We start from the raw sequence: 27,731 nt of genomic DNA, 5'->3' as shown, positions 1-27,731 counted from the left end.
CATGACGACAAAATATATCAAAGATTACCTGTAAACTTTGCCAAAAAATGTCAAACTACTTATGTAATACAACTTTAGGTATTTTCTTACGTTAATAATCAATCAAATTGAAGACGGGATGATATGTGTTCAATACAGGATTAAAACGATATGTAGCATGCCTTCTGTTTGATTGAAACGCATGTCTAGGACACCAGGAGTGCCTCGACTTCAAGATGGCCGTATTTCTTCATTACACAAAGGAATAACCTCAACCTATTTCTCACGACTGTTGACATCCAGTGGAAGCCGTAGGAACTGCAAGCAAGTTGCTTAGAAATCTGGTTTCCCAATGAAAACTCATTGAGAGTTCCATATTCTGGGAAGGCAATCACTCAGGTTGTGCTATTTGGCTGAAAGTGACCATTTTCTTCCACCTGAAATATTCGTAGTGAAGCATTCACCTGATTTTTTTTTATATGTTGACCCTCTGAACCCCATTGACTCTAGTGTCTGCAGCCTAGTTGCTAACGTTTATGGACACATGTAAGAGAGACCCCCTTTGGGAGGCCGCATTTCTGCCAAGTGAAAAAAACAGAAGGTATTTAAGGCGGTCTATGTTGCAGCAGCAATGTGGTAATTTCAGTTGAAAGTCTCATGTTAACATTCCAATCTGGAACCTGGATAAAAAGAAATGGACACCAACATGTTGTCAATGGACAGTCTTTGGGACTACCAGCACAGGCAGTTAATCCTGAGAATAAGTATAAAACCTCTCTCGATGAAAGTGCCGTTGAATAGTTACTGTAAAATTTAGGACTAACATTAATTGTTAGCGTTCACGCTATTGAAATAAGACTGGATTCAAAAATACCTCTAACACCAGATCAGACAATAAATCACTTTTGTGTTTTTTAAAAACTTTGAAACAGCTATTCCCAAATCACATGCATCTGGCCTGTACCCGTGGCACTACAGCCTCTCCATCAAGGCTGGGTCGGTAGAGGCCAACAGTTGGTTGACACATGACTTTGATTCCAATAAATGGTCCCAAAATGGTTAATATCTTGGCCAAGGGAGGTTGATATGAATTTATGTGACATTCCATGGGTAATCTGTCCCATCTGTTGACCGCGCCCTGGGGGAATCAGCAGCTATAATAAGGGGAGAAGAGTAATTTGGAATGGGGTCATTTATGGGGTCCAGGGCCTCTGGCACTACTCCCTCCCCTCTACTTTATTTTAGTGGAGATCCCTCTCTTTTTATGTGGCTTCAGGAGAGCTGCGGGGCATAGGTTGCAGCCATAGCTGGTATAGATGAAAAATCTGAGACTGCTTTGTTTCATAGTCTGTGGTGGGAGGAGAAATCACAATGACACTGTCTCCTCTGTTTGGGCATTGAGGCACATGCTAGCATTGTTATGGGGAAATTTTGGGGTAAACATGAATGCATGTGATAAATACATGAACAACAGATAATAATCATCAACAAACAGTTTACTAATGGTTAACAAACAGTTGATAAACAGATGTTCCAATGTAGTGTTATCATAAGAGGGCCTAGGTCTCAGAGAATGCTGCCGTGAGTGTGATGAACGGACAGCGAGTCTGATCATCTGAGACTGCTACAATATCAGCAATCAAAACTCTTTGGTTTTGGTAGCCTGAGATCGCTAACCAACGGAAGACCTGGCTAATACACATGAATGTTCACAATATTGTATTGTACTGTCCTAGATGTTTGTTATTTGTGTAACTTTGTCCTCAGGCTAGAATGTCTGGTGAGACTATGATTTGTGCCTAGTGGGTCTACTGCTTAGCCTGATATGTCTGTGTTTTTTGTTGTAACCTTAGTCTTTTTGAACCACATCAAACAAGAAGTTCCTTCACTGGAAAAATAAAGTTATTCTAATTCTAATTCTTGATGAGCATTGCAAGGGTGGTTGATTTCACCCCTCTGGGATTGACTCTGCCCATATATGGGTGACTCCGCCTCTTTTTGACTGACCCCATCACTCTGTGTTCTGTCCTGACAGGAACTCTCCTGATGACTGCAATGTGGGGAAGAACAGAAAATTGTCCAGCGGAGGTGAGGGCGCTGCCCCCGTCACATACAGCAGCTACCTGGAGGACAAGCTCACCGCTCCCCCCAACATGACCACCAACGAGCGCCGCGTCATCGTTCCCGCAGGTAACAGAACAGCTCAACACCCCAATATCCACCACAGTGATCTGAACACCAGAATACTTTTCTATAGACAGCTGAAGCTCTTAGTTGGATCTGCTCAATTACATTGGGTCGACTCACCTGTCTTCAATTGAGATGATAATCAATATGCACATGTAAACATAGCTTAAGAGGACCCACTTTGGAATGAGAAGCAGGACGTTGCCATCTCTGCTTAAAGAAGCCTTCAATACCAGTCCCAGTCAGTCAGGTCCAGTATGTGGTCACTCACTGCCTTTGATAAGGGGACCTCATGTCTCTCACGTACAGTGCATTCATCTGTCACAAGGAGAGACTTCCTGTGATCTGCAGCACAGAAGCCCCAGCATTTTGTTGCCGAGTGTGCTGTTCATTGTCTAGACCATTTCCTATGGTTCTGGTCCAAAGGGGTGGAGTAAGGATCAGGGTGAAGGAGGGGGCTGTGAGTCCCTGCCAAACTGGAGAAAGGTATTATTATCAGTTCCCCATTCACACACCTAGAATACAATAACTGGATCCTGACTGGAACACACATAAGGCTGTAAAGCAGCCAAATAAAGCCAAAACCTTTGAAATTAGATGACTGTAGATATTTTCCAGAATGAAAATGACATACTAAGGTTTTTCTTTGATTTAAAGTCAGAGATCGACAATGCATAGTCACTAGATGTATACATTTTTCTATTCCTGGCCTATGTGCATCAGGGTTTTGAGGACTACACTTTTATGAATTACATGAAGCGCAAACCAAAGATCACACTAGATCATTCTCCATCCTCCATCCGGTAAACCAAAGATCACACTAGATCATGCTCCATGTTAGCCTTCGTCACAGAAATGTTTCCAATGGAAAAACACCATAGAGTAACTTTTTTAGAGTAATTTCCCCACAGAAAAACCTGTCCATTGAGGGCACGCAGCACTGTATTCTCTATCTGGGGGTTGTGCATCACAGTTTTTCTGGCTTAGCGCAACTTCCTCTTCAACTGAAGCTGACAAGGACAATGACACGGCATGTTAAGAACATCCTGTTTTTGCTGTTTAGTTAGAGGAGGACAATAGGCACACACTGCTTCATGGAATATAATGGGAGGTCATCATTCAACTGGCTTTTCTGCTCTACGTATAGGAAACACATTCCTGATATTTTGGTATAGGGACTTGGGGAGATAATTGAAACTTCAAATACATACAGAGCTGTTCCTATATAATGCACAATGCATCCCATAGGGCATTTTAAGAAGCCGCAACCCCCGCCCCCCCGTCCTCGACCCACAATCTCTGCCATATAGGAAAATATTGTGTTGTGAGAAGCTCACTCTGGTTACTTTTTATAAAGGAATTATACTCCAAAACTAAATTATGTTGACACCATCTGAAATATAATTTTCCCTTTTAAAACATTATAACCTGTAGCCCAACTGATGCTTGCCTGGCTACCCACACTCCTTGCTCCAGCCAAACGCCCACGTACGTTTGTTTCTTCTCCGCAATGAGTCTGTATCTGAGTACCTCCCCGGCGATTTCTAGAACGCAAACACATTCTAACCGTTCTGATTGGTCCCAGAAACTGATGTGTTGTGCCAGAGTCAGAACACATGTGGGTAAAGCGGTTATTTTAAAGTTTGTCATTGGATTTGATACTTGTTTTGTACTACACCCCACACCTCGGCAAGACGGAGCTGCTCTTCCTCCCGGGGAAGGACTGCCCGTTCCATGATCTCGCCATCACGGTTGACAACTCCATTGTGTCCTCCTCCCAGAGTGCTAAGAACCTTGGCGTGATCCTGGACAACACCCTGTCGTTCTCAACTCACATCAAGGCGGTGACCCGTTCCTGTAGGTTCATGCTCTACAACATTCGCAGAGKACGACCCTGCCTCACACAGGAAGCGGCGCAGGTCCTAATCCAGGCACTTGTCATCTCCCGTCTGGATTACTGCAACTCGCTGTTGGCTGGGCTCCCTGCCTGCGCTATTAAACCCCTACAACTCATCCAGAACGCCGCAGCCCGCCTGGTGTTCAACCTTCCCAAGTTCTCTCACGTCACCCCGCTCCTCCGCTCTCTCCACTGGCTTCCAGTTGAAGCTCGCATCCGCTACAAGACCATGGTGAGTTGCTACGGACTGTGAGGGGAACGGCACCTCCGTACCTTCAGGCTCTGATCAGGCCCTACACCCAAACAAGGGCACTGCGTTCATCCACCTGGCCTCCGCCTCCCTACCTCTGAGGAAGTACAGTTCCGCTCAGCCCAGTAAAAACTGTTCGCTGCTCTGGCACCCAATGGTGGAACAAACTCCCTCACGACGCCAGGTCAGCGGAGTCAATCACCTTCCGGAGACACTGAAACCCCACTCTTAGGAATACTAGGATAGGATAAAGTAATCCTTCTAACCCCCCCCCCTTAAAAGAGTTAGATGCACATTGTAAAGTGGTTGTTCCACTGGATATCATAAGGTGAATGCACCAATTTGTAAGTCGCTCTGGATAAGAGCGTCTGCTAAATGACTTAAATGTAAATGTAAATGTAATTTTGACCTCACCACAAACAACTTCAACGATGGCAGTCTCAGACTGAAGTATGTCGCAAAAGATAGAGCAGCGGAAGATTCCGTTTGAGTTGTCAGGCAAAACTGATGCGACATATCGGCTTTAAATAATAGGCTAAAGCATGGGGTTGCCCATCTGCATTTCTAATTGAAAACCCCAAAATCTCAATGCATCAAATGCTACAATCAGTCAGTGCTGTTTCAGATCAGGAAAAGGACAATTTGTATTATTCTATGACATGGCTTATTTCTTTACAGCCTATTGGATGGGTGTCATTCATGTCCCATTCACGCCAGTTCAATGCAAACATTGATAGGTTTAGCTACTACATGATACTCAAAATTTTCCTATACCATCATGAGGTTGCCTACACCTAGCCCTATGAATTTAGTTTACAATGTAGGTCCAGGTCGAGAGGAAATGTAAGGTTGACAGACAGTGACACATGGACAGAACAGTGACACATTCAATACCGCCGTGCAACACTCCTTGCCTGCATATACAGTACCAATGAAAAGTTGGACCCCGCTACTATTTCACTGAGGGTTTTTCTTTATTTTTATAAACTCCAGGCCAAAAAGAACGTTCCTTTTTCAGACCCTGTTCTTTCAAGATAATTCGTAAAATCCAATAACTTCACAGATCTTCATTTGTAAAGGGTTATTAACGCACTGTTTCATGCTTGTCATGAACGCATAAACTAATGAACATGGCACCTGTGGAACGGTCGTTAAGACACTAACAGTTAACCAGAGCAACTAGGCAATTATGATTTCAACGTTTGAAACCTTAGGACACTAAAGAGGCCTTTCTACTGACTCTGAAAAACACCAAAAGAAAGATGCCCAGGGTCCCTGCTCATCTGCGTGAACGTGCCTTAGGCATGCTGCAAGGAGGCATGAGGACTGCAGATGTGGCCAGGGTTATAAATTGAAAAGTTAACACTGTGAGACGCCTAAGACAGCGCTACAGGGAGACAGGACGGATACCTGATCGTCCTCGCAATGGCAGACCACGTGTAACAACACTTGCACAGGATCGGTACATCCGAACATCACACCTGCGGGACAGGTACAGGATGGCAACAACAACTGCCCGAGTTACACCAGGAACACACAATCCCTCCATCAGTGCTCAGACTGTTCGCAATAGGCTGAGAGAGGCTGGACTGAGGGCTTGTAGGCCTGTTGTAAGGCAGGTCCTCACCAGACATCATCGGCAACAACGTCGCCAATGGGCAAAAACCCACCGTTGCTGAACCAGACAGGACTGGCAAAAAGTGCTCTTCACTGATGAGTCGCGGTTTTGTCTCACCAGGGATGATGGTCGGATTCGCGTTTATCGTCGAAGGAATAAGCGTTACACCGAGGCCTATACTCTGGAGCGGGATCGATTTGGAGGTGGAGGGTCCGTCATGGTCTGGGGAGGTGTATCACAGCATTATCGGACTGAGCTTGTTGTCATTGCAGGCAATCTCAATGCTGTGCGTTACAGGGAAGACATCCTCCTCCCTCATGTGGTACCCTTCCTGCAGGCTCATCCTGACATGACCCTCCAGCATGACAATGTCACCAGCCATACTGCTTGTTCTGTCCGTGATTTCCTGCAAGACAGGAATGTCAGTGTTCTGCCATGGCCAGCGAAGAGCCCGGATCTCAATCCCATTGAGCACCTCTGGGACCTGTTGGATCGGAGGGTGAGGGCTAGGGCCATTCCCCCCAGAAATGTCCAGGAACTTGCAGGTGCCTTGGTGGAAGAGTGGGGTAACATCTCACAGCAAGAACTGGCAAATCTGGTGCAGTCCATAAGGAGGAGATGCACTGCAGTACTTAATGCAGCTGGTGGCCACACCAGATACTGACAGTTACTTTTGTCTGTGGAACTTGTTCAGTTTATGTCTCAGTTGTTGAATCTTGTTTTGTTCATACAAATATTTACATATGTTAAGTTTGCTGAAAATAAACGCAGTTGACAGTGAGAGGACGTTTCTTTTTTTGCTGAGTTTATTTTCTACATTGTAGAATAATAGTGAAGACATGAAAACTATGAAATAACACATATGGAATCATGTAGTAAGCAAAAAAGTGTTAAACAAATCAAAATGTATTTGATATTTGGGATTCTTCACTGATGGACTTCAATGCACAACACATCAGATGTGACCAGGTGAAAAAACCTTTCCAAGCCAAACCATATCATAACCGCTACACACAGCCTACATCGTTATCACCATATTAGCTAAAGTGATGTCATAGTCAACATAGCTAATAGAACTAACGCCTTAGTCTGGCCTCCCTAGTGGTGTAGCGGTCTAAGGCACTGCATCGCAGACCCGGGTTCGATCCCAAGCTGTATCACAACCGGCTGTAACCGGGAGTCCCATAGGGCGGCGCACAATTGGCCCAGTGTCATCCGGGTTAGGGAAGGGTTTGGTTGGGGGGGGCTTTACTTGGCTCATCGTGCTCTAGCTAATCCTTGTGGTGGGCCAGGCGCCAGCAGGCTGACTTTGGTCTTCAGTTGAACGGTGTTTCCTCCAACGCATTAGGGCAGCTGGCTTCTGAGTTAAGCGAGCGGGTGTTTAAGGAGTGCGGTTTGGACGCATGACTCGAATTTCGCCTCTCCCGAGCCCGTTGGGGAGTTGCAGCTATGAGAAAAGATCATAATTGATATTGGGAGAAAAAGGGAGTAAAAAACAATTATAATGAAGAACTAACGTGTTAGTAAACCTGCTACAATCATGCAGTAACGTTACAGTGTGCAGTTCAATAAGCAGATTAGCAGTTACACCGGCGGGCCCCGGTGGCAATAAATTTGTCAAACCAAAAGCTTACCTTGACTTGGAAGAGTTCCAGTGTTGTGTTGGATAGTCATAGCTAACATAGCATTCCTCTGTTTGAGCCGAGTATTTGTGTAGGCTAAACTAGCTAGCTAGCAGCATTTACTAGCTAAGTAGCTAAGTGAAAGTGAAAGTCTCTCTCTCTCTCTTGGTTCTCCTTCATTTTTGAAGATATTTATTTGTTCAAAACTGTTTGACTATTGCCTCTTTCTCTCTTTGAGTCAAGTACTCACCACATTTTATGCACTGCAGTGCTAGCTAACTGTAGCTTATACATTCAGTACTAGATTCATTCTCTGATCCTTTGACTGGGTGGACAACATGTCAGTTCATGCTGGAAGAGCTCTGATAGGTTGGGAGTTCTCATAATTACTGTGTAAGTCTATGGAACGGGGTGAGAACCAAGAGCCTCCTAGGATTTGTATTGAAGTCAATGTACCCAGAGGAGGACGGAAGCTAGCTGTCCTCCGGCTACACCATGGTGCTACCCCACAGAGTGCTGTTGAGGCTACTATAGACCTTCATTGCCAAACAGTGTGTTTTAATCAATTATTTGGTGACGTGAATAGATTTAGTATAGTTTTATTTAAAAGGATAACTTTTTTAATGTTTTACTATAAAAATGTAATGAAATTCACTGAAGAGGATGATCCTCCGCTTCCTCCTCTGAGGGGCCTCCACTGCTACAAATATACTGTGCGTTGTAACATGTCACCCCAGGGTTTTTTCTGGAACAAAATGGGGCTTAGGTGGTGGGCGTGGTGGAGGCATTGTAATGGACCCAATGGCGTGGTCTCCAACCAAACATTTTAGAGGCCCTGCTCTTTGCTGCAGAGACAACGTTTAACTTTTAGTTAAATTTCCTGCATTTGTACCATATTTTGTCATGGGGCTGAGAGAAAAAAATGCTGTTTTATAGCAAATGTTCATAAAATGTGACTCAAACATTATAACAAAATCAATGGAGGCCCCATGCCATGACATTTTTTGAATGTTAGATTATCCCTGACTGTCTAGTTAATATGTTGGTGATTTTTTGTTCTCAAAGATGATCTTATTAAAAAATATATAGGTTCATTATTTTCTGTACATACTTTATATCTGGTGTTAGTCGTTTAGGTTTACACTGAAAACGTTTTACCATCACAAAAAGGATTAGTGGCCCGCTGTTGCTAAATGAATAAAGGGGGAACACTGCGAGTGCCAGACAGCCAGCCTCCCCTTTCGACCCACTGATCCTTGCCTCGTGGTGCTGTAGAGATAGATGCTCACGGAGTTACCGTTGCCTCTGGCTCCTTGCTCTCTGAGCCAGTGTAAGTTATCCTGTTTACTCCATAGGGCTCTGGTCAAAAATAGTGCACTATGTAGGGAATAGGCTGCCATTTGGGATACTGGGCCTGTGCTGCTAAATATGGCTGGAAAGGAGGGTCAGACAACGGTGTGGTTTGTTTCTGTACGTGTCAGCTGTTTTTGGATCCTGTTATGTGTGTGCCAAAAGAAGGTGTGTCAAACTGGTGGGTTCCTGTGAGTGAGTGGGATGTTTGGTCCCAGTTGTATGATCTCTGGGAAAGAGAGCGTCAACGTTCTAAACACAGTTCTCAGCAGTCATCTAATTGGACAATTTTAATTGCAAAATTTTTAATTAATTTAGAAAATGTTGGTTAATAAAACCAATTTCATTGCAAATGTACACTCAAACCTATTATCATATAAAGAATGGGAGTAAGTATGAACTGTAAGAAAATAAGTAAGAATGAAGGTAAGAGTTTGCTGTGAGCTCCATTCTCCTTTCTCTGTGAGTGGGATAAATTGTTCCACTACTCTAGTTCCCTGCTCCAGTTCCCCTGCATGGTGATAACACAAATCCCCCCCCCTCCTATGTTGTGTCCATGGCCTGGCAGATCCCACGCTGTGGTCCACGGAGCATGTGCGCCAGTGGCTGGAGTGGGCAGTAAAGGAGTATGGCCTGCTGGACGTGGATATGGCTCTCTTCCACAACGTGGATGGCAAAGACTTGTGCAAGATGTGCAAGGAGGACTTCCAGAGGCTCACGCTCAGCTACAACGCAGACATCCTGCTCTCCCATCTGCACTACCTCAGAGAGAGTGAGTCTAGTATCTTCCTTCTCCTCCTCATCATCATCCCTCTCTGCTCTCCTCCCTCTACATGCTCCCGCCTTCTGCCCCCCTTCCCTAGCTGGCCAACACAATGCAATGGCAGGCAGGCAGTAAAGAAAGAGGCTACAAAGTGGTACTATTGAAGGGCTGCTGTGGTCTGGTGGTTCATCTTTTTCTACCTCTATACCAGGGGTACGGTTAGAGAACTTGTCCTGGTGGGTTATAAGTTAAGCAGGCTTAAGGGGCTTTAAATATTGGTCTTAAGGCCTGCATACACTATGGCTCTCTAGGACCAGACTTACCTAGATTAAGGAGAAAGTGGAGTATGAGATGCACTTATTGAAGTTCTCATAGCTTGTCAAAGTTAGGGCAGATCATGTAGCCTTTCTGTAGCGAGCCTCAGTAGTCCTGTCTGTGTATAGTCTGCATCCAACTGAGCTCTCACTGACATTCTCCGGGTTGCCTCAGCTACTTTGCTTGACTGCAGATTAGAATGAAACCTGGTGAAGGAGTCCCTGTTGTTGCTGCTTCTGCTGCTTTGGCTGAATGACTCACTGCTCCAAGACCTGCTTTCCTGTCCACTGACACCTCACCTCCTCTCTACAACACATGCATTGGTGCATGTCGTCCACATGCTTCTTCACATGCATACACACACACACACACACATTCTGGTTTTAAGTTGTTAACATTAGATGTTACAGTGGTAGCTGTGTAGTAGCAGTAGGAGTAATGGTGGCAGTAGTGTAACAATAATAAAATAATTAATAATATGTTTTTAAAGAGGAATAGGTACACTACATCAATAAAGTCATCATTGGCACCCATCTTAAGAAGCATATCTGTTTATAGTCATTTGTCAGACTCTTGAGATTATGTTTATCTTTGACATTCTCTCTCTCTGCTCTCTCTGAGTCCAAGTTCCATTTGATCGTGCAAAGAACTTTCCAATGAACCATTACTCTTCTCATAGTGACTGCTTGTGGGTTTGTTTGTTTGATATCAGTATCGGTTTCGGTAGGGTTCACCCACAGATGTACAGAGGTGGTTAGTGATGGGAGAAAGAGGAGAACCAAACAGATAGAGCCAGCCAGACAGAGAAATGAGAAATCCAGATAGCTTGAGGAGTTCAGAGTTTAGTGTTAATTCTTGTGTGTCATCATTGTGCCAAAAACTGTCACCATTCAGACTAAATGTAGGTACATTGGGTGATTCCATGCCAGGACATCCCGAAAATATTTTGGGTATCTCAGATTGTTCTGTGAATTCTGACATAGAAACTTCATTGGGAGGAAGGATGTTGTACAAATGTAAAAAGCATGTCAAATGAAAGTGGCCGATTTAGGCCCTTTTTAGACCACTGTAAAAATGTGTACATTTCAAAATATAGACATACTCCATATTTGAGAGCACGCTATAAGGAGTGCAATGGCAAAAATATGTTGTCTGTATCGTACGGTTCATGGATCATAAGGTCTTACAGGACCTTATGATCCATGAACCGTACGATACAGACAACATATTTTTGCCATTGCACTCCTTATAGTGTGCTCTCAAATATGGAGTATGTCTATATTTTGAAATGTACACATTCATATATTCAACATAAAATATATTCATATGAAGCCAATTTTATACATTGACGTTATAGGTAATTAACCAATCACAGCCCTCCTTTAGGATTGCACATTCAGCAAATCACCAGCAGAGGGAGTTCCCTTTGAATCCATTTTCCCATTCACTGTGTTGGTGGTGCTCATAAAATGTATCATATCTTCAAAACTAGGAGAGAGCCCACTCTGGAAATTTGATGTAATTTTAGAGTATATTGTTGCAAACATTGTCTTAAAATTAACAAAATCAAAAAGGGTACTTTTTATTAATATGTTGAATGTTGAATAAATTAATGTTAACATTTTTCTTTTAGAATCTTGAAATACTCCATATGTTAGAGCACGCTATAAGGAGTATAATGACACCAAGATGTTGTGTATCATGTTCGGTTCGCAGATCATAGGGTCTTACAGGAGGCAGGGGCCTAAACTGGCCACTTTCATCCTTCCTCCTGATGGTGTTTCTATGTAGAAATTGCCAGAACCATATGACATACCCCAAATATCGCCCCCATTGCATTATTCCACAACCCTGTGCTTGAAGCGCTCTTGATATGCATGAGTCTCACGAAAATCTTTTGAAAGGTCTTTTCTTATACATTACTTTTAGTGTAATCACCAGTTCCCACACCCTCATTGAAATACTGTGGGCAGTTTGAAATTGATAAGAGAGAATTGCCAATAGGCCCTATATTAAAAATAGTTGCTGGATTTGGCTTTGAGGTCTGCTTGACTGGAAAATACACTAGTGATGGGGGGGGGGGAAGAAGAAAGCCCTCACAAGCTTTCCTTTCATCCCCCTCTCCTCCTTTTGTTTTTGGCAATGGCTGCTGCTTCTCTTTCCCCCTCATGTGTACACACGCTCACCGAATTTACTCTGGAGGAGGGAAAATTGGGAAAAGCGATGGATTCTCACAGACAAATGTGGGCACGAGTGATTAACTGTTTATTTGGGTTGGCCCTGCCTACCATTGTCTTACTTACAAGCTCTCTCTCTCTCTCTCTCTCTCTCTCTCTCTCTCTCTCTCTCTCTCTCTCTCNACACACACACACAGTTTTTAAATTGTTAGCAGTAGATGTGACAGTAGTAGTAGTTGGGTAGTAGTAGTAGGATTAATGGTGGCAGTAGTGTAACAATAATAAAATCATTAACATGTTTTTGAAGAGGATAAGATATACTACATCAAAGTCCTAATTGACACCCATCTTAAGAGACGTATTTGTTTATAGTCATTGGAGAAGGTTTGTCAGACTCTTGAGATTATGTGTATCTTTGATAGTCTGTCTCTTTCTGCTCTCCAAGAATAGGGTAGTCCAAGTTCCATTTGATCGTGCAAAGAACTTTCCAATGAACCATTACTCTTCTCATGATGACTGCTAATGGTTTTGTTTGTTTGATATCAGTGTCGGTTTTGGTAGGGTTTAGCCACAGATGTACAGATGAGGTAAGTGATGGGAGAAAGAGAGGAACAAAACAGAAAGATAGCCAGACACACAGACCACACAGACAGACAGATAGCTGGAGGAGTCCAGAGTTTAGAGTGGCGTACCACCACGTTCTGAACTGGGCTGTTGTTTGTGTTATTCCACAATCATGTGCTTGAAGCTCTCTTGAAACATGTCTCACAAAAATCTTTTGAATTACCTTTTCTTATACATTCCTTAGTGCAATCAACAGTTCCCATCCACTCATTTAAATACTATGGGCAGTTTGAAATTGATAAGAGAGAAATGCCAATAGGCCTACTTATCTGTCTCCAAAGACTTCTTTTTGTTTGGCTTTAGATGTAAAATGGTCTGAAGGGAGTGGGTAGGCACACCTACACTATTCACAGACCCTGACGGTGGCTGGCTTTGTATTTGAGGTCTCTTCGACTGGAAAAAACACTAGTGATGGGGGGAAAGGAAGAATGCCCTCCTCCTTTTGTTTTTGGTAATGGTTTCTGCTCCTCTTTCCCCCTTGTGTGTACACACGCTCGCCGAATTTACTCTGGAGGAGGGAAAATTGGGAAAAGCGATGGATTCTCACAGACAAATGTGGGCACGAGTGATTAACTGTTTATTTGGGTTGGTCCTCCCTGCCATTGTCTCCCCTCTCGCTATGGCGATGTGTTCCACACTTACATGCTCTCTCTTTCTCGCTCGTTCTTTCCCACTCCATTTCCCCTCTCCTCACCCTCTATCTCCCTGTACTGCTCCTTGCCTGTTGAATGTTGCCTCTATGGCAGTTCAGAGAGCAGCCCCTACCTTAGTGCATCACTAATGGTCTGTGTTTGTGTTATGGCTGCCCCCTCCCCCCTCCCCCTCAACGCATCACTCCTTGCACATCATAGGTTGTTTTGAGCTGTTTTCTTTTTTTGGTTCATCTCTTTTTCAAAAGAATGTTTTATTTCTCAGCTCCACTTCCTCACTTGACTTCCGATGATGTTGACAAAGCCTTACAAAACTCCCCGCGGTTAATGCATGCTCGCAACTCAGGTAAGGAGTCCCCTGCCCCCCTTCTCTACCTCTGGCTTTGCTCCCGCCACCACAGTATCCTCACACTCACACAGTGCCCACCTATGTATATACAGTGTACTCTTTATATACATTCACACTGCTTTTTTGTATTCATATGATTATCAGATTATGCATCAAGTAATCAAATTGTATCTTTTGTTGTTATTATTTCTAATGTGTTTTTGTTATGTGGTGCAGAAGTTACTGTATGCTGGTGCAGTTATGCATTGTAGCTGTAGAGCGTAGAGGAAAGCATGTGCTAAAGTCTAACGTTGATGCATACTGCTGTAATTGTCCCTGTGCTGCACGAAATCCCTCCCCACATGGATATTCGTCAAAGCAATTAAACTGGAACATTCAGGAATTGTGTCATGAGAGGTTGTCATTACGGGTACATAATCATTTACATAATTTATTAATGATCCTCTCTTTCACTCTCTGCAGGAGGTGCGAGTTTTATTTTCCCCAACACTCCTGTTTATCCCACTGACAACTCCCCCAGAGTCTCCACTAGGCCAGGTGGGTGATTCATCACTCCTATAAGTTTATGTAGATGTGGCATAAGTGCATACTGTAAGCACATCCAATTACACTTGTAGTGGAGCAAGGCACAGGGGTAAAGGAGAAACAAGGAACCACATACCTTGGAGACAAAGTACTACATTTTCCAAATTGCCCAATGCCCATGTACAAATACACATAAACAAAGATGTATTTAGAAGTTTGTCTAAAAAAATGTTTAGAGGTTTTATTTATTTTTCAACTCAAGCATCCCTTGCCCTTAAAATAATACTCCAGACTGCAGTAGTTGTGTCTCTGTGTTTGGGCCGCTTGTATTATGGGAAGTTTCTGGCAATCCACAACTCTTGCCTCAGACCGATGAGGTGAACCACAGAAATGCACTCACCCATCAGTATATTTTTGTTTTTATCATAGCGCCCTCTAGGGTTAAGGTTCATAGCTGCAGGCAGCAGGTTCATTTGTCATTTATGATATTTTACAGACCTGGCTTATGAAGCAGCCAGAAGATCTGGCTGGGCTCCTCAAGCTGTGTCTTCCACCAAAGGTAAGGAGTCACAATGTACTGCACATCGGTCCTTTGTCAAAACATGGCACTCCCTTTGGTTTTCATCTATTGGGAAATGTGTAAAAGTACATTACAGTGAATTTAAAAGAATAGGCCTACATCTTTACAAGCCTGTAGACTAAACATAAACAAAACAGGTCAGACACAATCAGAAAACAGGAATTTGGATACCTCAAGATAAGAAGCTATTTCTCCACTGTATACACTTGGAAATTTGCTCTCAGGGAAACCCCCTGTTAATATTTTGGGAACTTTATCCCTCAAGGTTCCCAGCCCTCCCCAACCATTGTCACCAAAACAGAGGAGCAGAGGCCTCAGCTAGGTAAGATATTAGCTTGAACAGTACTCTGAAATAGATGTTGACTGAGTCGAAAAAAGAAATGTATCCTACTAATGTGAATGTTTTTCACTTCTTAGATCCTTACCAGATCCTGGGGCCCATGAGCAGCAGGCTGGCAAACCCCGGTGAGTTTTCGGGTGGGTGGAAGTGATTATCACTTCATTAGACAAGATTAAAGATTTTAGATATTCATATTACAACAAAGGCACCATTTATATAAATAGTTGTTTGTTAGTGACTTTTGCTATGAGTAGTTCTTGTGGTGTTGACTGTAACATGTCTTTTTGTAGTTGTTATGGTGATGACCGCCTGTCTATCTCCAGACTGTATTATACATTTTTTATGTGTTGATTCCATGTCTCTGTCCAAGACTGTATTATAATTGTTACGATATTGACTCCCTGACTCTGTCCAGACTGTATAAGTAATTGTTACATGTTGACTTCCTGTCTCTGTCCAGACTGTGGCCGGGATTCAAACAAACCGCAATCCGCCGACATCGCACTACTCTTGAGCTTTAAAGGTAATTTACGTTTGAGCTGACATCCGTAGCGTTTACCTTGAATGCGATCGTGAACTTCAAGGAAATTGCCTTTGAAAGTGAAGTGCAGTGTGATGTCGGCGTAGTGCGGTTTGAATCCCAGCCAGTATTAGTAATTGTGACTGTGCTGACACCCTTTCTGCCTGCAGGCTCGGGACAGATCCAGCTGTGGCAGTTCCTGCTGGAGCTCCTGTCAGACAGCGCCAACTCCGGCTGCATCACTTGGGAGGGCACTAATGGTGAGTTCAAGATGACCGACCCTGACGAGGTGGCGAGACGCTGGGGCGAGAGGAAGAGCAAGCCCAACATGAACTACGACAAGCTGAGCCGCGCCCTGCGCTACTACTACGACAAGAACATCATGACCAAGGTGCACGGCAAGCGCTACGCCTACAAGTTTGACTTCCACGGCATCGCCCAGGCCCTGCAGCCCCACCCTCCAGAGTCCTCCATGTACAAATACCCCTCCGACTTATCCTACATGAGCACCTATCATGCACACCAGCAGAAGGTCAACTTTGTCACGCCTCACCCCCAAGCGCTACCTGTCACCTCCTCCAGCTTCTTTGCTGCCCCCAACCCCTACTGGAATTCCCCCACCGGTGGTATCTACCCCAACACCCGGCACCCAGCCACTCACATGCCCTCTCACCTGGGGACTTACTATTAGACCTGCCAGGGGGAGGTCGTCTCGCAACTCTAAAACTGGGGGAAGAAACGGGAATAAGCCGGCAAACACAAAAGGCAGTTTAAGAACCAAATGAAAACGGGCAGGATCAATAATGAAGGAATAATGTAGAGGTAGGGTGTATGAGCTAGAGGTAGGGTTTCATGCCCTAGAATTACTGGTGTAAGCAGGTAAGCAGGTAAGGGAACTCAAGGTTTTTTAAAGGATTGAGAGGAGGGTTACAGACATGTCGCTATAAGACGATATAGGAGGGCACACTGTAAAAAGGGCAATAGAGGATGTTGCTATGACCAAGGGCATTGTGCGACGTATAGTTTCTGAGAACAATGAAAGACAAGTCTGAGTAGACGTAAAAGGGAGTTATCAGTGGACTATTTAACATGATCATGTCCTTTTTATGAAGGGTGATAAATATACCCCAAAAATACCATATCTGCATGAACAGTTGCTTATTATATATTATTTTTTTAAACTATTAAACTACCTTATTTAAAGAAGTTAACATATCAAAGACTGTACAGATTAGGCAAGGTAAGTGAGATGTAAGTGAGGAGAGGGGTGTGGTGTTGCAAATGAGTGTGTACTTTAGAGTACACAGAGGAAGTAGGGAGGAGTACTAAACTTGGCTGTAGTAAACTGTGAAATGAGCACCAGCAGGAAACACCTTGGGTAGACTTGTGCTAGATGGTCATGTCATATGACCATGGATGGACTCACAGACTGTTTGTGACCAAGGGTGGGGAAACATCAGAGAGGATGGCGGATCATCAAAAGACAATGAAATATGTGAAAAATTAAGTATTATTCCTTTGGATATTATTAGCCTTATGTCTTATCAGTATTATTATACTATATGGTAGTGCATATGGCATTATTGAACGTAAAGGAACTTTTTTTTAACTTGATTGTTATTCTTGAAAACAATTCATCAGTGTTTTGGAAATTGAGAAAAACTGGAAATAAGATTCGTAAAATGTAATGTGTGACCTCAAATCTTTTTAGAAGGAAGGAAGGGTTTTCTTGACCAGTGCCTTACCACAGAAACTCCCAGTTCACCTGAAGAGATTTTACGAAGTGCTAATTTTGTATTATTGTTTTTCTGAGTCACGAACGCTGTGCGTTTGTTAGATTGAAGTATACAAGTCAGTGTTATATTTCTCTTTATATGATAAATATATAACTTATGCATTTATACACTACGAGTTGATCTCAGCCAGCCAAAGACACAGACAACGTTTTTATATTAGATATAGTGACAAAAAAAGTAATTGAAATGGACCAAAGCGGGCAGTAAACAAAAACTTCATTTTTTTAAAACTATTGTCGCCTTTGAACTTTAATCTCTGTAAACAGTTTACAACATAAACTATATATACTAATCTAAAACTGATTGTGTTGGCCAGGCAAGGCATTTCAGACCTGTTCAGTATTATTTTATGGGATGCAGGCTTGGGTAGAACACCTATAAACTGGCAGCCTTGTAAGCTGAGAAACAGGACTGAGATACTGAGATTGTTGACTAAAGGGACGATAAATATCATATACTTTGATAGATTTTCTGCAGTGTAATTTCTAATAAAGTATTTTCAACCAAAGTGCTGTCCTCTCTTGCCTTGGAAGGTCAAAGATTGTGTGTTATTGTGCTCTGTCTGCATACAGTAAAGAGAAGTTGCTCCCATTGTTATGACCCAAAACGTTCAGTGTGTGCCAACAACCAAACGACAGACCTCGGGTTCGATTCAATCTGTACCGCTGAAGCGTTGCAGATTGCACAATAGAAATGTAAAGGTAATTTCCGATTGAGCCGACAAATGCAGCGTTTGCCGTGAATGCAGTCTCCATTGCCTTTAAATTTCAATCACGCTGTAACTTGGAACTTTTGCGATACGGATTGAGTAGAGCCATTAATTGGCTCGACTCTAAGAGATGAGGAGTAGAGCAGTGTGGGATGGGGGTAATGGGAAGGGGGATAAAAACATCCCTTCAATCTCATAATGGCATATGAAACATCTCTTCTTCAAAGTCAATGGTTTATTCATAGACAGAAAAAACACAGCTCTTAAGCGCTACACACTAAATAAGTTTTGTTCTATCCCCATCTGCCCTTAGTGTGAAATTTGTAAAATATATTAAAATATCCAACTTGAGTGATATAAAGAAACAACATCTTGAATCCGCTTTCCTGGAATCCTATGTACAGGTTAAATATTTCTAGTACAGCAATAGTTGCTGCCACAGTTCCACTCAAACACTGGCACCTGAGACCCAGTCCTTGTTTTGCCTGTATGTCCATATTCTCCTATTATATGGCTTGTGGATCCAAATGATGTGCCTGTTATACACTGCACCTGAATTTACTCTGACCAGAAACATACTGATCATGATGAACATGAGTTTATTTGCTTAAAAGTGTCATCATTCACTCATGCATATTAGGTTTAGCAGTTATATGAAATATAAACAGATATATTTCCGTAATGCGTGTTTACAAATTGTTTCCAGACAGTAACTGTGGGTCATGTTTATTACCAGTGTCCAACATGTTTGAGCGACCTCTTATTCCTTCTTGTACTCCTCCAGTTTCAGCTTATCTTTGTTGTTGCTGGGGAATGTAGGGTCGCTGCTCACCTGCACCTTGTCAAAGAAGTTAAAGTCGGCCACGTACTGGCCACCAGGGGTGCTGAAGAGCACAGGCTTGAACTTGTAGTCCCACAGGATCTCCTGGGGAACGTATGAGGTGCGGCTCTGACAAGTGGCTGCCGTGGACTCCATGGTGGCATTAAGGGTGACCAGCAGCTCAAAGTCACGCGTCCGCAACCTCTCAGCGGTCAGCCCCGCCAGCGGGCTACTCTCATCCAGCACGTGGTAGAATGTGAGGGGCAGGATTAGGAAGGGGCACTCCCCGCACGAGTCTATGTAGAAGTCCACAGCCGTCTGGCGGATCAGAGTCTTCTCGCCTTCCTCAGTCACATTGGGTGAGAGCAGCTTGCCCATCAGCTGGCACTGGATCAGCAGGCTCTTCTTCAAGTTGGCCACCCGCACCATCAGACATAGTTTACCATCGCGGCGGCAGATCACTGCCAACTGGCTGAACTTGATGGTCTCGGCCCGCTTTTTGGGTCGCGCCAGCTTGGCCAGAAAGGCCCCGGTTACAAAGATCTCAGCCAGGCCCGTGGTGACCAGCTGGACCAGCAGGACGAAGATGGCCAGGGGACACTCGTCGGTGATGTAGCGGAAGCCGTAGCCAATGGTAGTCTGTGACTCCAGGGAAAAGAGGAAGGCACCGGTTAGGGTCTCGACGTTCATGACACAGGGCGTGTGGTTGGACAGCAGCTCACCCTCGAAGTCACCGTTGCCCATGCCGATAAAGTAGAAGATGACGCCAAAGAGGAACCAGGTCATTATGAAAGTGGAGGAGAAGAGGGTGAGCTTATAGCGCCACTTCATGTCCACCACCGTGGTCCAGATGTCGTGGAGGTAGATCTTCACCATGCCCTCCACGTTGTCAATGCGCACTTGGTTGTGTCCATTCTTGGAGACGATCCTCCGTTGGACATCTGCCTTCTTGGTGGTCATCTTGGTCTTAAGTGTGTTCTCTGTAGTTGCCACTTTGTTGTCACCCTATTTGCATTGCAAGCAGTGGGACTGAAAAAGAAGAAGCAATGTTAGTCAATGGCAACAAACTAGGACACAGTAGGTAACACAGTTCAGGAATAGTTCAAGCATTAAATGAGCCCGTTGGACAAATGTCAGTTACAAAAACATTCTCACTGGAGCTACTGTAGCTGGTTGGTTTCATCCAGAAATTAGGCAATTGATAAGATATTTCCACACACCTAATTTCACAACACAGATATTTAACCTGTTAGATATTGTATGTCCTCCCTCTGATGTTCACATACAGTATATCACTGACCCAAAAACATTCCTCTAAATAATGTCTAAATATTATGTTATATCTATTCCCCACTGAAACACAATATTTTTACATTTAAACAGGGTTTCTTTAAGAATATATGCAAAACCATGACATTTTTGTAAATCTAGATTCTTCATTTTGCCAGTTGACACGGCAACTAGAAAAATAGAGCTCCTCATGACAGAAAGCTCAGGATTATTATTTCTATGGTTAATAAGAAATTATGGAAAGTTGTAAATTAACTCAGTAGCATGCAGTAACACTTTCTGTAGAACGTCTTACAAAGTTCTTACTTAACTTCTCTAAGTTACTTTTAAAATGCAAGGAAGTTGTATAATACTCACGTTTAGTGTTGATGCCTTCTCAGGTGTGGCTTCATTTGCTCTCAGTAGTTATAATCTGCAATGTGAACCTGCTGTAAAACCCCTTCTTGAGAGTTCCACAATGTTCTCTCCTCTTTGTCCTCTTTGGCACAATGATATTTAGGACATTTTGTGAGAACAAAAAGGAGAGAGAAGGAAAAAAGCTTATTCAATGAGTTCTTGGCTACCTGTAGGTAAGCTTTTATTTCAAGTGTGGGACAAACTCCACCTATCTACCCCACCCTACCAGGGGCAGGTATGCAACAAGTGCTCCCTTTCACACTTTTTTAAAATTCTCTGAACTCATGGTTTGTTTTGTAGTTCCATGCATGATTGTTGTTTCTTTATACACACACCCTGATTTACTATCTCCAAGGCTTAATAATGTACTGACAGATATTCTAAATCCTTGACCAGAACAGAAAATGAAATGACCCTGATCTCAGTCTATATTATTTGACTATGGTATTGTATTAAAGGGAAGATATGATGCAGTCGAAAGCTAAAGACAAATGGAAAAGCTGGGTTCAATATAATGACATGTATTGCCATTATTAAATGGCAAGTCAAATCACAAATCACATTGTATGTAAAATCACCACATCGAAAATACAGTAATTGTTTTTCAAAGCGCATGTACTGTATGTAGGGAACTGGAAAGTGGGGACCCATGACCCATATCTAGCCAATAAGGAATCTGTATAATTGGTAAACACAAGAAGTCTCTCTCCAGATTTAATGCAATCCTCTGTGTAACTATTGCGCTGTGACCTTGGATTACATTACAAGATGTGCAGATAATAGCTCCTTGGGTTATTCATTAACTGAGCTAAGGGCTGGTGCTAACAATATACACTGAGTGTACTGCTCTTTCCATGACATGGGCTGACCAGGTGAATCGAGCTGAAAGCTATGATACCTTATTGATGTCACTTGTTAAATATACTTCAATCAATGTAAATGAAGGTGAGGAGACAGGTTAAAGAAGGATTTTTAAGCCTTGAGACAATTGAGACATGGATTGTGTATGTGTGCCATTGTGAGGGTGAATGGGCAAGACAAAATATTTAAGTGCCTTTAAATGGAGTATGATAGAAGGTGCTAGGCACATTGGTTTGCTTTAAGAACTGCAACGCTGCTGGGTTTTTCACGCTCAGTTTCCCGTGTTTATCAACAATTTGTATTTGTATTTACTATGGACAAATACATTTATTATGCCAAGGCAGCAGCTACTCTTCCTGCGGTCCAGCAAAATGAAGGCAGTTATACAATTTTAATATCATTAAAATACATTAATGTAACGGCTTTCCTCCTCCTCTTCATCCGAAGAGGAGGAGCAGGGATTGAACCAAAATGCAGCGTTGTGTGATGACATAATTTATTTAAACAAGACGAAAAAACGAACTATACCTGGACGACGAACTTACATGAAACACGAAGAACGCAATAACAGGAAAACTGACTACATAAAACAAACAAACAAACAAAACCGAAAACAGTCCCGTGTGGCGTAACATACAGACACTGACACAGGAGATCAAGTCACCCCGCTCCTCCGCTCTCTCCACTGGCTTCCAGTTGAAGCTCGCATCCGCTACAAGACCGGTGCTTGCCTACGGAGCTGTGAGGGAACGGCACCTCCGTACCTTCAGGCTCTGATCAGGCCCTAACCCAAACAAGGGCACTGCGTTCATCCACCTCTGGCCTGCTCGCCTCCCAACCTCTGAGGAAGTACAGTTCCCGCTCAGCCCAGTCAAACTGTTCGCTGCTCTGGCACCCCAATGGGACAAACTCCCTCACGACGCCAGGTCAGCGGAGTCAATCACCACCTTCCGGAGACACCTGAAACCCCACCTCTTTAAGGAATACCTAGGATAGGATAAAGTAATCCTTCTAACCCCCCCTTAAAAGAGTTAGATGCACTATTGTAAAGTGGTTGTTCCACTGGATACATAAAGTGAATGAACCAATTTGTAAGTCGCTCTGGATAGAGCGTCTGCTAAATGACTTAAATGTAAATGTAAATGTAAATGTAAGTTCGTCGTCCAGGTCTGTCTACATTGTTAATTGTGTTTGTTAATTATTCAAGTATAGTTTTGTTTTTTCGTCTTGTTTAATAAATTATGTCATCACACAACGCTGCATTTTGGTTCAATCCCTGCTCCTCCTCTTCGGATGAAGAGAGATGGAGGCAGCGAGAGCCCAACACCGTGTATGAGGAGGCAGCAAGGAGACGTGGCTGGAAGCCCGAGAAGAAACCCCAAAAATGTATTGGGGTGGGGCTAAGAGGTAGTGGGCCGAGGGCAGGTAGGAGACCTGCGCCCACTTCCCAGGCTTACCGTGGAGAGCGGGAGTACGGGCAGACACCGTGTTACGCAGTAGAGCGCACGGTGTCTCCTGTACGTGTGCATAGCCCGGTGCGGGTTATTCCACTCCCGCACTGGTAGGGCTGATTGGGCATTGAGCCAGGTGTCATGAGGCCGGCTCAACGCGTCTGGTCTCCAGTGCGTCTCCTCGGGCCGGCTTACATGGCACCAGCCTTACGCATGGTGTCCCCGGTTCGCCTACATAGCCGGTGCGGGTTATTCCACCTCCCCACTGGTCGGGCGACGGGGAGTATTCAACCAGGTAAGGTTGGGCAGGCTCGGTGCTCAAGGGAGCCAGTACGCCTGCACGGTCCGGTATTTCCGGTGCTACCTCCCCGCCCCAGCCCAGTACCACCAGTGCCTACACCACGCACCGGCTTCCAGTTCGTCTTCAGAGCCCTGTTCCTCCTCCACGCACTCTTCCTATGGTGCGTGTCTCCAGCCCAGTGCCTCCAGTTCCGGCACCACGCACTAAGCCACCTGTGCGTCTCGGAGTCCTGTACACACTGTTCCTTTCTCCCCGCACTCGCCCTGAGGTCGCGTGCCCTTAGCCCGGTACACCAGTGCCGGTACCACGCACCAGGCCTATAGTGCGCTTTGGAGAGGTCAGTGTGCCCTGTCCCTGCTCCCCTCACTAGCCTGAAAGTGCGTGTCCTTAGCCCGGTGCCTCAGTTCCGGCACCACGCACCAGGTCTACAGTGCGCCTTATCCGCCAGAGCCATCCGTCTCCACAGCGCCATCTGAGCCATCCGTCTCCATAGCGCCATCTGAGCCATCCGTCTCCCCAGCGCCATCTGAGCCATTCGTCTCCCAGCGCCATCTGAGCCATCCGTCTGCCCAGTGCCGTCTGAGCCATCCGTCTGCCCGAGCCATTAGAGCCGCCCGTTGTGTTCCGAGCCGCAGAACGTTCGTCAGTCAGGAGCCGCTAGAGCCGTTCTTCAGTCAGGATCTGCCAGAGCCGCCAACCAGACAGGATCTGCCAGAGCCGCCAACCAGACAGGATCTGCCAGAGCCGCCAACCAGCAGGATCTGCCAGAGCGCCAACAGGCAGGATCTGCCAGAGCCGCCAACCAGACAGGATCTGCCAGAGCCGCAAACCAGACAGGATCTGCCAGAGCGCCAACCAGACAGGATCTGCCAGAGCCGCCAGCCAGACAGGATCTGCCAGAGCCGTTAGTGAGCCATGAGCAGCCAGAGCCGTCAGCGAGCCATGAGCAGCCAGAGCCGTCAGCGAGCCATGAGCGTCTAGAGCGTCCGCGACATGAGCGTCCAGAGCCGTCAGCCTGCCATGAGCGTCCAGAGCCGTCAGCCTGCCATGAGCGTCCAGAGCCGTCAGCCTGCCATGAGCGTCCAGAGCCGTCAGCCTGCCAGTGAGCGTCAGACCGTCAGCTGCCATGAGCGTCCGGAGCCGTCATCATCCAGAACTGCCTCTCAGTCCAGAGCTGTCTCTCTGTCCGGAGCTGCCCTTCAGTCCGGAGTTGCCCCTCTATCCTGAGCTACCTCTCTATCCTGAGCTACCCTCTGTCCTGAGCTACCTTGTCCCGGAGCTGTCCTTGATCTTGGTGTTGCCCCTTAAATTAGGTGGTATAATAAGAGGGTGGTCAGTCGGAGGGGAGACGTAAGCTGGGATTGACTATGGTGGGGTGGGACCTCGCCCAGAGCCTGAGCCACCACCTGGTCAGATGCCCACCCTGACCCTCCCCTAGACTTTGTGCTGGTGCGCCCGGAGTTCGCACCTTAAGGGGGGGTTATGTCACGTTCCTGACGGTTTTCTGTTAGTTTTGTATGTGTTTTGGTCAGGACGTGAGTTTGGGTGGGCAGTCTATGTTTCTGTTTCTATGTTGGTTTGGGTACCTAATATGGTTCTCAATTAGAGCAGGTGGTTTTCATCTCCTCTGATTGAGAATCATATTAAGGTAGGTAGTTTCACAGTGTTTGTTTGTGGTGGTTGTCTCCTGTGTCAGTGTCTGTATGTTACGCCACACGGGACTGTTTTCGGTTTGTTTGTTTGTTTGTTTTATGTAGTCAGTTTTCCTGTTATTGCGTTCTTCGTGTTCATGTAAGTTCGTCGTCCAGGTATAGTTCGTTTTTTCGTCTTGTTTAAATAAATTATGTCATCACACAACGCTGCATTTTGGTTCAATCCCTGCTCCTCCTCTTCGGATGAAGAGGAGGAGGAAAGCCGTTACATTAATGTATTTAATGATATTAAAATTGTATAACTGCCTTCATTTTGCTGGACCGCAGGAAGAGTAGCTGCTGCCTTGGCATAATAAATGTATTTGTCCATATATATACAAATACAAATTGTTGATAAACACGGGAACTGAGCGTGAAAAACCCAGCAGCGTTGCAGTTCTTAAAGCAAACATGTGCCTAGCACCTTCTATCATACTCCATTTAAAGGCACTTAAATATTTTTGTCTTGCCCATTCACCCTCACAATGGCACACATACACAATCCATGTCTCAATTGTCTCAAGGCTTAAAATCCTTCTTAACCTGTCTCCTCACCTTCATTTACATTGATTGAAGTATATTAACAAGTGACATCAATAAGGTATCATAGCTTTCAGCTCGATTCACCTGGTCAGCCCATGTCATGGAAGAGCAGTACACTCATGTATATTGTTAGCACCACCCCTTAGCTCAGTTAATGAATAACCCAAGGAGCTATTATCTGCACATCTTGTAATGTAATCCAAGGTCACAGCGCAATATTACACAGAGGATTGCATTAAATCTGAGAGAGACTTCTTGTGTTTACCATTATACAGATTCCTTTTGGCTTAGTATGGGTCTGCCCCACTTTCCAGTTCCCTACATACAGTACATGCGCTTTTGAAAAACAATTACTGTATTTTCGATGTGGTGATTTTACATACAATGTGATTTGTGATTTGACTTGCCATTTAATAATGGCAATACATGTCATTATATTGAACCAGCTTTTCCATTTGTCTTTAGCTTTCGACTGCATCATATCTTCCCTTTAATACAATACCATAGTCAAATAATATAGACTGAGATCAGGGTCATTTCATTTTCTGTTCTGGTCAAGGATTAGAATATCTGTCAGTACATTATTAAGCCTTGGAGATAGTAAATCAGGGTGTGTGTATAAAGAAACAACAATCATGCATGGAACTACAAAACAACCATGAGTTCAGAGAATTTTAAAAAAGTGTGAAAGGGAGCACTTGTTGCATACCTGCCCCTGGTAGGGTGGGGTAGATAGGTGGAGTTTGTCCCACACTTGAAATAAAAGCTTACCTACAGGTAGCCAAGAACTCATTGAATAAGCTTTTTTCCTTCTCTCTCCTTTTTGTTCTCACAAAATGTCCTAAATATCATTGTGCCAAAGAGGACAAAGAGGAGAGAAACATTGTGGACTCTCAAGAAGGGTTTTACAGCAGGTCACATTGCAGATTATAACTACTGAGAGCAAATGAAGCCACACCTGAGAAGGCATCAACACTAAACGTGAGTATTATACAACTTCCTTGCATTTTAAAAGTAACTTAGAGATTAAGTAAACTTTGTAAGACGTTCTACAGAAAGTGTTACTGCATGCTACTGAGTTAATTTACAACTTTCCATAATTTCTTATAACCATAGAAATAATAATCCTGAGCTTTCTGTCATGAGGAGCTCTATTTTTCTAGTTGCCGTGTCAACTGGCAAAATGAAGAATCTAGATTTACAAAAATGTCATGGTTTTGCATATATTCTTAAAGAAACCCTGTTTAAATGTAAAAATATTGTGTTTCAGTGGGGAATAGATATAACATAATATTTAGAACATATTAAAGGAATGTTTTTGGGTCAGTGATATACTGTATGTGAACATCAGAGGGAGGACATACAATATCTAACAGGTTTAATATCTGTGTTGTGAAATTAGGTGTGTGGAAATATCTTATCAATTGCCTAATTTCTGATGAAACCAACCAGCTACAGTAGCTCCAGTGAGAATGTTTTTGTAACTGACATTTGTCCAACGGGCTCATTTAATGCTTGAACTATTCCTGAACTGTGTTACCTACTGTGTCCTAGTTTGTTGCCATTGACTAACATTGCTTCTTCTTTTTCAGTCCCACTGCTTGCAATGCAAATAGGGTGACAACAAGTGGCAACTACAGAGAACACACTTAAGACCAAGATGACCACCAAGAAGGCAGATGTCCAACGGAGGATCGTCTCCAAGAATGGACACAACCAAGTGCGCATTGACAACGTGGAGGGCATGGTGAAGATCTACCTCCACGACATCTGGACCACGGTGGTGGACATGAAGTGGCGCTATAAGCTCACCCTCTCTCCTCCACTTTCATAATGACCTGGTTCCTCTTGGCGTCATCTTCTACTTTATCGGCATGGGCAACGGTGACTTCGAGGGTGAGCTGCTGTCCAACCACACGCCCTGTGCTCTGAACGTCGAGACCCTAACCGGTGCCTTCCTCTTTTCCCTGGAGTCACAGACTACCATTGGCTACGGCTTCCGCTACATCACCGACGAGTGTCCCCTGGCCATCTTCGTCCTGCTGGTCCAGCTGGTCACCACGGGCCTGGCTGAATCTTTGTAACCGGGGCCTTTCTGGCCAAGCTGGCGCGACCCAAAAGCGGCCG

At 44.3% G+C, this 27,731-nt stretch overlaps 2 protein-coding genes across 4 annotated transcripts in view; one reads left to right on the top strand and one right to left on the bottom strand.

Moving 5' to 3' along the window:
* erg (ETS transcription factor ERG) overlaps nt 1–17,057 on the top strand; it is a 45,576-nt gene extending 28,519 nt beyond the window's left edge. The window contains exons 3-11 of one of the 3 annotated variants that reach the window (XM_024012090.2): nt 2,015–2,169; nt 9,472–9,675; nt 13,698–13,778; nt 14,244–14,318; nt 14,803–14,865; nt 15,152–15,208; nt 15,304–15,351; nt 15,687–15,749; nt 15,917–17,057. In XM_024012090.2, coding sequence (XP_023867858.1) covers nt 2,015–2,169; nt 9,472–9,675; nt 13,698–13,778; nt 14,244–14,318; nt 14,803–14,865; nt 15,152–15,208; nt 15,304–15,351; nt 15,687–15,749; nt 15,917–16,437 — 1,267 coding nt within the window. In that variant the 3' untranslated portion in view covers nt 16,438–17,057. The remainder of the gene's footprint in view (nt 1–2,014; nt 2,170–9,471; nt 9,676–13,697; nt 13,779–14,243; nt 14,319–14,802; nt 14,866–15,151; nt 15,209–15,303; nt 15,352–15,686; nt 15,750–15,916) is intronic. The other 2 variants (XM_024012092.2, XM_024012091.2) reach the window with 2 other exon arrangements.
* A 1,776-nt stretch (nt 17,058–18,833) lies between these two features.
* On the bottom strand, nt 18,834–20,910 carry kcnj15 (potassium inwardly rectifying channel subfamily J member 15). The gene is made up of 2 exons (XM_024012093.2): nt 20,719–20,910; nt 18,834–20,100 (listed from the first exon to the last, which is right to left on the bottom strand). The coding sequence occupies exon 2, from the start codon at nt 20,029–20,031 to the stop codon at nt 19,012–19,014; it is 1,020 nt and encodes a 339-aa protein (XP_023867861.1). The 5' UTR covers nt 20,032–20,100; nt 20,719–20,910; the 3' UTR covers nt 18,834–19,011.
* Between the last annotated feature and the right edge of the window lie 6,821 nt (nt 20,911–27,731).

This window comes from Salvelinus sp. IW2-2015, linkage group LG20, assembly GCF_002910315.2.
Source record: "Salvelinus sp. IW2-2015 linkage group LG20, ASM291031v2, whole genome shotgun sequence".
Lineage (NCBI taxonomy): Eukaryota > Metazoa > Chordata > Actinopteri > Salmoniformes > Salmonidae > Salvelinus > Salvelinus sp. IW2-2015.
The sequence above is the reverse complement of the archived record's forward strand: the minus strand, read 5'-3'. Positions and strand labels throughout refer to the sequence as shown.

What these genes read in the sequence shown, in the direction of transcription:
- kcnj15 (XM_024012093.2), bottom strand. Translation starts at nt 20,031, where the DNA reads ATGACCACCAAGAAGGCAGATGTCCAACGGAGGATCGTCTCCAAGAAT.